Source organism: Apis dorsata, unplaced genomic scaffold (genome assembly GCF_000469605.1).
Source record: "Apis dorsata unplaced genomic scaffold, Apis dorsata 1.3 scaffold_44, whole genome shotgun sequence".
Taxonomy (NCBI): domain Eukaryota; kingdom Metazoa; phylum Arthropoda; class Insecta; order Hymenoptera; family Apidae; genus Apis; species Apis dorsata.
The window spans coordinates 128,467-138,709 of NW_006263346.1; the positions used below are offsets into that span (position 1 = coordinate 128,467).

Sequence of the window (10,243 nt, forward strand, 5' to 3'; positions counted from 1 at the left end):
TGAAAGAATATTATATTCTGAGACACTTTTGAGATTTGGTGATGAGCTAAACATTGATCAAACATGTATTACAGGCCACTATTATATTCATGTATTTTTAATTCGTGATTTTTTTATCTTATCTTATTTTTTTATAGAATAAAGGAATTAATTCTTTTATATAATAAAATTAACAATCTCGTAATATATATTAATATATCTAAGTTTCGTTTGTTTCTAAAAATTCTAGCATATTCTTCTATATATAAAAGTTTTATATAAATCTTTCAACATTATGTATGTTTTAATTAAATGCAATGCGGGATATTAAATGCAATTTAAAAGATACGTATAATTTACTCTTTTTACATCAGTGATGATGTAAATATCAATAATTAAATAAATAATTCTTATTAAAGTTTTTTGCAATTTACTTTTTAAATTATTTTAAGTGGGATCAATATATTTTGCATGGAAAGTTCAAATTTATTCAGTCCAGTGTGTGCTTTATCATAAAAAGTCGGCAGTCCTCGGCTGCACACTTAACGTCAGCGCTGAAGGGGTTAACAGGGAGAAGGTGTGCATATGGACGAGCGTTCATTTTATCTCGAGGAGGAAAATTACAGAGTATTTAAATAAGCGATTTGTATAATTACACAAGATGTAACACGTATACAAAAAGATTATTCAACATACGTGTTATGTACTCTTTGTAGCGAAAGGGTTAATTTTATTAAAAATAAATCTTCGAATAAGTAGGGATAACAGGATAACAATTAAACAAATATTCCTTAATTTAAAATTTATCAATCAAAAAGATTTATTTTTCACGTTATCCATCAAATTTGTCAGTTAATGTTTGCTCCAACGATAATATTTTTTAAATTTTCCCAGAAAACCCATTTAAAGATAAAAAGAAAATTGTACATACACATATAGCACACAAGTACTTCAATAAATTGCACGTCGCTTGGTTTTCAGTCAAGAATACTCGTTTGTTTGGATTGATATTTTTCATGTCATATTAACGGCTTATCCACCGATATTTCCTGGATTATTGTTTTTCTTGAAAACAATCCAACAACGTGCAAAGAATATACCATGGCGTTACTTGTTTCGCGATTGTGGTTTCACGTTTGATGGAAATCGAAATATCGAAGCATGTTTAATTTAAATTTTAAACTTCAATCGTGAAATGGTTGCCACTGGTGAAGAAAAAAAACATCGAATATATGTGAAAATATACACATTATGGAACAATAAATAATTGTATCGTTAAGGATAAATGCATTCCCTTGCATTTCCAAATTTTCGATAGCAATCATTCTAAGATATAACTTCAAAAATTTTATCAATACGTATACAGAATTTTTCAGTGACAATTATTACTAAATGATTGTTTTCTTTTCATTATATTTAAATTTATGTTCATAAATTTGGAACTTGAAGTGCCATGACAATTTACGCGATTAATAATTTTATCTTACAAGGCCTTTTTCTCCTTTTCTCTCTTCATATTTGAAATGATATTCTCGATATATGAAATATTTAATCTTTCCGAAATATTGCGCTAATTTTACGTTAATTATTGTACCTTCTCGCCAATATTTACTCTTACAATACAAACAAAATTGTGTCGTTTAATCTCGTCCACATCTAACCACTTATTTTATTTCAGGATCGAGTTCGTTGACAAGAGCAAGTCATAGCGAAGCAATTACAAAGGCATTCGGACATCGTTTACACTTTACGAGGCACTAAAGGGGTGGAGAAATGCCGTGGGCGAGAATGGTCTTCAGGATATTAGCACGTTATTGCCAGAGTTTATTGGTTTTATCGATTTCCCCGCTGTCCTATTCCCCGTTGTCCGGTGTAAAAAAGAATTAACATCCGAGTGAGTGATTTGCTAAACGTGACATCGTAACAATTGGACAACGAACGGACAGGGAAAATTTTCCATTCAAGCGCGTTTCGTTCACCAATTTGCCAAAATTCGCCAAAATAACTGCTATTATACGACGAATAATAATAATTTTCTATTGTTAATTCAGCTTACAAATATACCTTAATATTTGTCGAATAAGATATTAGAAATATTTTATTCAATTTTTTTAGAAGTTAAAACAAGTATAAAAATCGGTTAAAATTTATTTATAGAGATAATAGCGTGAATTTTAAAAAATTTTTTTATCATATTATTATAGATGCTAGCAATATAAATAATTTCAAATTATAATTCGATGATAATCCAATCTGTGTTAACAATCTGTGTTCTTGCTCGAGATTTATAAATAGACGAGAAGGATGCTCTTGCCTTGGGATCTTTATACAGATCATCAGTCAAGCGAAGAATTTTCCTCGAACTTGATATCACGAGTCATGAACTGACATTATTTCTATAAAATAAAAACTGCTAAATGCATATATAAGATGTGTATTCGTGAAATATCATTAAAGAATCGATATATTGACGTGCTCCATTGAAAAACTGTGACACTCCAATTGAACAAGGAAAGGATTTTTTTCCGTATTGGATTACTTATCATCACTTGCAAATAGAATGATCATGATGATCATCTTATATCATCGAATACAACAATTAGATAGTTTATAAATATCGAAATATTGGATTTTATCTGCTATGACATAATGAAAAATCCTGCTCTCTAATAGATAAATGCGAGCAACTTATATACAATATAACTTACATACAACAAAGAAGTACACTTGTTATAACTAGTCGAAAGGTATTCGACAGTTATTTAATTATATCCATTATATCAGACTATTATTTCGACCGCGAACAATCTACAATTCTAATTATAACATAATGTAATAACGTATTATCCTTAACACTTAAAAAATTTACATAATATTGTACAAATATAATATATCGATTTAATATTACAAGAATATAATGTGGCATTCTTATGTAATTAAATGATTATATATATTCTATAATACTATAATATATTCTATATACTGTATAGTATTAGTATATAATTACTCATAATTTTCTATAGTTTCATTTAAAAGAGAAATAACGAACATATAAAGTCAGTTTAGCTTGAAACATGATACGCAACATCGCAAGGCTATCCTTTTTTTTATACGTTTTAATTATCGCGAATAAATCGGACTGTTACAAAATTTTGTCCGTTGTCCCAACGCCGTCTTATAGCCATCAGATTCCGTATAGACGATTATGGCTCGAATTACACGCACGTGGCCACGAGATTGTAGTGATCACTACGAATCCTATACCGGATATCAGTTTACCGAATTTCACTCAGATCGATATCAGTCATTCGTACAGTTGTTTAAAGGAACTCGATTTCATCGAGAATCGTTTCGAACACGTTAGCTGGTTGAGGATCTTAGAGAATTACATTATATCTTTGTACACGTGTTTCTTAACCGAGGTGTTCAATTCATCTGAAGTGAAAAAATTGTATGTCCCGGATAATCCTGTAAAATTCGATGTTTTGTTGGCGGAATTTTTCTACGGACCAGCCATGTGCGCTTTTGCCCACAGATTTAATGTTCCATTAATAGGTATGTATTTATTTTTTATAATTTTAATTGTATTCATCAAATGATTATCGCGATTGAAAAGTTAGAAACAGTTCTAATGATTTTAATCAAGATTTTTAATAAATTTTATTCGAGATGGATCAACTTTTTTTAGAAAAAAATTCTTGAAAATGAAAATCTCAGGTTGAGGAAAATTTTTATTCCATCATTAATGACAAATAGATATTGAATACTATGAATAATAGTATAATATCAAATAATATCTTTTATTATTGTCTGTGATGTTTTATTTTATATAAATGTATTAATGATTATTATTGTTAAATAAAAATATTTAATAGTTAGTTTTATTTATCTCTTGAAATTTTCAAACGTTCTAAAATAACTTGTTTACGTGAAATTTATTAATAAAGAAATCAAACGGACGATAACTTTTATATTTTGTATGAAAATATTGTTATATTCGGCGCAAATTAATTAACATTGCAATCGAAATCATTCTTTGTGAAAATTCTCGTATTTTCTGAGTCTAATTATTTCTTCGCTTCTACGTATCACATGTTTGTTATTGTGCAATTCATTGATTTTAATTACGCAATCAGATACACACTTTCAAAAAAAAAGAATTAAAAAAGTTGATAAGACATCACGATGACAATGCTTTTTTCCATGAAAATATTTCACAAAGAAATTTTTATTTTTTTTTTTGATGATGAATGAAAACTATTATTTCTATTTTCAATTAATCGTTTTATATGATTGTAGGATTAAGTTCATTGGGAATGATTGCCTTGAATGAATTTATTCTTGGAGGGCTCGTTCTACCTTCTCATGAATACACATGGGAAATGGAAGCGAACACGGGCACAAATTTGCCATTTTTCAAGAGATTGAATAATTTCGTGACTATGTGGAATTTCCTGTACCATATTAATTTCGATGTATTTTTCTTCCAACAAAAACTGGCAGAGAAATATCTTGGACCACTACCACCATTGATGGATATTATGAAAAACACTAGTTTAATTTTTACCAATCAGATAGACATTTTATCACCTGCACGGCCGAAACTTCCGAATATAATCTCATTCAATTCTTTCCACGTGTCTAACAATCCGTCACCTTTATCGAAGGTACAACATACATCTTATTTTTTATATAAATATCATTTCATTATTTATAGAGAAATAAATATTGCGAAGCAAAATGAAATATATAATGGAAGAAACATGAATATGAAAGAGATGATAAATTTTTAATTATGTAAAATATATTCTGTGGATAAAAATCTTTTGTATTGATTTTTAATTAATCCATAAATTTATTCAAATAGAATATCGTCGATTATACGATAAGAAAATATAAATTTAATTGAATTATCTTTGTTGCAGGATTTGGAAGAATTTCTAGACGATGCGAAAGAAGGGTTTATTTATTTCAGTCTCGGTACAAACGCAAGAAGTTCATGTTTGCCAAAAGAAATTATACGCATGTTTTGCGATATTTTCGCAAAATTGCCATATAAAATCGTGTGGAAATACGAGCAAGATTTACCCGAGAAATCCGGGAATATTTACATTAAAGATTGGTTTCCTCAACAGAGTATTCTTGGTATTTAATTTTTAATAAAATATTCTTAATAAAATATCGTAATTATTGGGAATAGATAATTTTTTCTCTACGATTGCTGATAAGTTTTAATTTTTGAGACACGCAAAAATGTTCTTGATCGTATGTATCAATTATACAGTAATTATTTAAAAAATCAATAATACTTTCTACATATTATACTTTAGTATATTATACAATTTTTTAAACCTATCTTTAATAGATTAAAATATTGGATTTAGTAATTAAATTGCGTTATTAGATTATATTTAATTGTGGAATAGATATTGAATTTTTATCTGAACACTAAAATTCAGAAAAGGATAAAAGAATTCTCTCTCTAAGATTTCAAGATTATTGAAATCAAGAGAGTTTCTAGTTTACTTATGATAGTCATCAAAATATTTACGTATTTAACGATGCATATATATTTTTTGACAGCTCATCCAAAGATTAAATTGTTCATTTATCAAGGAGGTCAACAAAGTACCGAAGAAGCGATTAATTTCGGAGTGCCAATTATCGCTTTCCCAATATTAGGAGATCAAGATTATTTAGTAAGAAGAATTGAAGCTCTTGGAATGGGAAAATATTTGGATATTAGGACAATTGTTCCAGATCAATTCGAAAATACTATTAAAGAAGTTATAACCAATAAAGAGTAAGTCTCGTAGGAATATTTACATTTATATTAATTAATTATATGATTAATTAAATACTATCTAATTTAATAATAATATCGAATTAAATTTTTAATTAAATTTTTCAATATTTGTTAATGTACATTCCAGAAATTTAATATTTTATTACATCTTTGATAAAAATTTTAATACATTCGTAATTATTACTATGATTTTTATATAAACGATGTTTCAACTCAATTCTTTTCAGATATAAAGAAAGAGTGCTCGATATTCGAACTCAAATTAGAGAGACATCTCAGGATGTGAAAAAAATTGCTTGGTGGACGGAATATGTGATACGAACAAAAGGTGCTTTACATCTTCGTTCTACACTAGCCTGGGAACCTTGGTATCAACGTTATGACACGGATATTATAATATTTTTGACAATTGTGATATTCGTGAACTTTTTAATTGTTATCAGTATTATTGTCAATATTCTAATGTATTTTTATAAAAAGATGGACACTTCTACTCATCGAAAAAGCAAGATACATTAAAATCAATATGATTTTTTGAAATTGCTATTTGTCAAGAGGAAAAAGATTTCTGTGCATACACTTTGCAATGATAAACTGATAACTGCAATGATAAACTGATATTTTTGATATTGTATGTACATCTTTTCCAGATATTAAATGTAAATATTATATACATATCATATTTATATTTCAGTTATGTAAAAGAAGATAGTCTCAGCAAGATTCACTTTTTTTTAATAAAAGAAAAATGAAGTGTTAAGAAAAATGATTGAAAAAAATTATAATTTTATAATTTAAATAATTCAACAGAAGACCAACGATGAAATTATGAAATATACGTTATGGTTTTCTTCAAATTTCTATATACATTTTTTTATACAAATCTCAATCGAATTTGCATACCAATTTTTCTATTTATTTCGACTTCTAAAATAAATTAAAGAGAATATATTTCTACTAACATCCTATAATTCTTATGGAAAAAAAAGAAGAAAGAAAAAAAGAAAGAAAGAAAAAAAGGAATTTTCGAGCAACTTTATGAAAGAAAAAAAATCCATCGCAATTAATAAATAATAATTTCATTCAAAAAACGGCGTCAAACAAAAAAAATTGATAGAGAAAGCACCTTAATAGACGCGCGCATACTTGGTAAGGAACATCGAGTTGCAACAACAACGTTGAGAAGCAAAGACAAACATAGATAAACAAGTATCAAACTCTCGTTGCATGAATTATCACACTCCGCCTCGTTTACATTTGTTTGTCGATGCTGCACTGTTTGCAGCCGTGCTTGCCTTGCGTTCGTTCATCACACGTTGTCGACGTTGTGAAACTTTTAATTCATCTTCGAATAAACGTCGTTACAGAACTTCTGATGGTACACGAGGATAAATGAAATTAGTATTGATTATTCATCGATTAAAACTTCGCTCGATGGAATTAATGAATTATCGAATTATTAAGGGAAATTAATGTAGCCAAGTGTGAATTGTTCGATAATTATATTATCAGATAATCGAATCGTTAGAATTTCTTTCAAGGACCAGAAGATTCGATATTGAATGTGATTTTTATTATTCAAATTTTATACAGATTTTCTAAACTCATTTATTGATTAAATTTATTAGAATCATTATTAGAAGAAAATATATCTGAAAATATTAAGAGAAGATAATGAAATAAAGTGTACAAATTTTAAAAAAAGTGATGCAATAGTAAAAGTTGTAAATATCAATATTTGCTCATAATTTCATTTGAATTTTTTATTGATTAAAATATTAATCAAAGGAAATGGAAAAGAAAGAAATAATTATAAAAAAAAAGATATAACAACAACAATGAGTATCTATAATTTTTTAAACATCCTCTCAAACTGGCCAAAACATCTTAATAGGAAATTCCACAATTGATGTATAATCAATCTCGATTAAATTTACAAACGGCAAATGACAAACGTGGAGCTCAAGTAAACTTTCATTTCAATTGAAACGTGTAAGCGTTGTAAATAATTCATTGAACGTGAGAGCTCCTATACTCACGTCGATGGCTAAGTTCCCATGTCTGATTGATACGGTTTGCTACTGCTATTTCTGGTCTCTATTTCCTATCTGCACACTGTCAATCATTCGCTGTTACGATCGGCAAGTTTAATACATGTATACATAGAATACGAGAGAGCGGAGTACCTACACAGTAACATTGTACGTGTCAACCGTAAGAGGCTTCTATGGCTCGAGTTCCATTATGACTTTCCTTCGAATTTCCTGTAATGTATGCTAAATCTTTCATTTCAATTACCTATAATCGCTCATGAGTTCTGATAGAAAAGCGGAAATTCAACTATAATTTATCAATAAATATTTGTAACAGATATATATATGCATATATGTCAGCGTTTATAATATTTTTGTAACTCCTCAATCATAAGTCATTTCACTTATGATACTAGAAAAAAATTCGCAAAATTGCACAAATTAAGTACAAGATACAATCTGTTCAACGAATGAAGGGAGAAAAAAATTTATCCCTAAATTTCAACAATTTTAGTATCGCGAAAACATATCCATCTCCATCCGAAAATTCACATTTCCACAGACTGGAGTTAGGAAGTCTTAGACATAGAGCATTGTCGGTCGCATCAATAACATCGACGACGAATTCCACGGCGAATCCATTCGGATGTATCAGCGCAGATATAACGTCACCGACGTATGCCTAATTTATTCGTCCGCCCGAGAGGCCATAGGTATGCATCGAATTCTACGGATTCTTTGGGAAATTGCTTGCCGGCTGGAGCGGTACGCACCGACGAGCTTCCACGTCCGCATAGAAATGACCGGTAGAATGGACCTTTGAACCCTTTTCTCCATCGAAATACGAAAAATTCTTATCTCAAATAATATTCATCACCCCTCGGCGGTGGAGGAGGAGGGCCGAGTTCGAGTAAAACGTTTGGAATTTCGAATGGCGCATTATCGAGCGCGAAAAATCGAAGGTCGTCGAATCTATTGGCCGAGAAAGAAAGAGAAAAAGGAAAGAAAGAAAGAGAAAAAAGAAAGAAAAAAGAAAAAAAGTTACCTTCCTCCTCCAATCTCCTCCCGTTCTCCTTCTTTATTTGTCTTTCTCTTCACTTCGCTCCCCTCCGCGTTGCCTGGTAATGCCTAGTTACTTTCCTCGATCTTCCCTCTCGGCCCTCACTTCCTTTCCCTCTCGCTGGAATGGAATGGATATGTTTTCTTGGACCAAACTCTCTTTTATTCCAACCCCCACCCTCCCTCGTCCACCAGTTATTATTATGCCTCCGCTGACCCGTACAAACAATGACGTCGTAGAAAAAGTATCCGTTCCACCCCTATATACGGTAAACAGGATGAAAAATATCTGATTCTCTCTTCTCTGGATTTCCTTTTTTTTCCCTCCCTCCCTCTCTCTCTCTCTCTCTCTCTCTCTTGCCACGACGTTCTTTCGTTAAGCTGATTGAACCCAGACAGGAAAATTTCAAATTGGACTTCCTCCTAGTTCGTTATACGGTCGAAAGGATCAATCGTAGTGACTAGCTATCCGCCGGTTTTGGAAAGGATTCCACGGAAAGTAATCAAAAGTTTGGGATTAGCCGGGAAATCGGGCACGGATTTTCGACACGCGAACGTTCCTTGCCGATATATATACTGACTGCGCCTATGTATATAAGGTGGAAAAATAATTGTTTCTATGATGGGAAAAAATGTCGTATGCGTTTTATTCAACGCGATAGAACTTTGTCTATGCGAATCTGTTGGGGGTAAATATTGGGGAAGGGGTTCAATACAGTAAAATCTTGATCTTAGAGAGAAGTCTCTTCTTATCGAAGATTTGCAGAGAAGAGAAGTTTAATCAAACGGATTCATATTTTTACGATTGTGCAAGTTTGAAAAAAGAGAAAAGAGTATTGAAAAGTATGCGATATAAAAATTATTTTCGGTTCTAAAAACTAAAAAAACATAAAAGTCTGAATTACAATAATTCGTTTTATATAAGAAGATCGATTTAATAAATTTTTAGTATTATTCAATTTGATACAATCTTTTTCAAAAATTGCGAATTATCTTCCCCTTTTCCCATCGTAAACATTTCACGCGCTATGAAACCCCATACCAGATCGCATCTGGTTCGATCGATCCAAAAAGAAAAAAAAAAGAGAAAAAAAGAGAGAGAGAGAGAGAAAATCGCGTAAATTACGCTTTGCCAATTTTAATTCATCCTCTTCGAACCGTCGTAAACATTTCTACACCATCAGATGTCGTGATTACCCCCGATCGAGGCGAAAAAATCGCGTAAATTCCACGTCACCACCGCACGCTCACCCATAACCACCCCGTAAATTACGCCAATATCACGTCCACCCCCATCCTTCTCTTCCCCCTCCCTCCACCCCGCAATATCATTTTCAGAACGATTCTCTCCCGTCCCACCGGTCCA

At 30.7% G+C, this 10,243-nt stretch overlaps 1 protein-coding gene across 1 annotated transcript; it reads left to right on the forward strand.

Annotated features, from left to right (window-relative positions):
• The first annotated feature begins 3,024 nt into the window (after positions 1-3,024).
• Positions 3,025-6,318, forward strand: LOC102672741 (UDP-glucuronosyltransferase 2C1-like). The gene is made up of 5 exons (XM_006608690.2): positions 3,025-3,534; positions 4,279-4,646; positions 4,905-5,124; positions 5,563-5,782; positions 6,013-6,318. Exons 1-5 carry the CDS (start codon positions 3,054-3,056, stop codon positions 6,302-6,304), a joined length of 1,581 nt encoding a protein of 526 aa, XP_006608753.1. The 5' UTR covers positions 3,025-3,053; the 3' UTR covers positions 6,305-6,318.
• Positions 6,319-10,243: the final 3,925 nt, after the last annotated feature.

Bases quoted from the DNA above. Each gene is read 5' to 3' on its own strand.
- LOC102672741 (XM_006608690.2), top strand. From the start codon at position 3,054: ATGATACGCAACATCGCAAGGCTATCCTTTTTTTTATACGTTTTAATT. The intron at 4,647-4,904 runs GTACAACATACA...TCTTTGTTGCAG, and splicing joins ATCCGTCACCTTTATCGAAG to GATTTGGAAGAATTTCTAGA. The intron at 5,783-6,012 runs GTAAGTCTCGTA...AATTCTTTTCAG, and splicing joins GAAGTTATAACCAATAAAGA to ATATAAAGAAAGAGTGCTCG.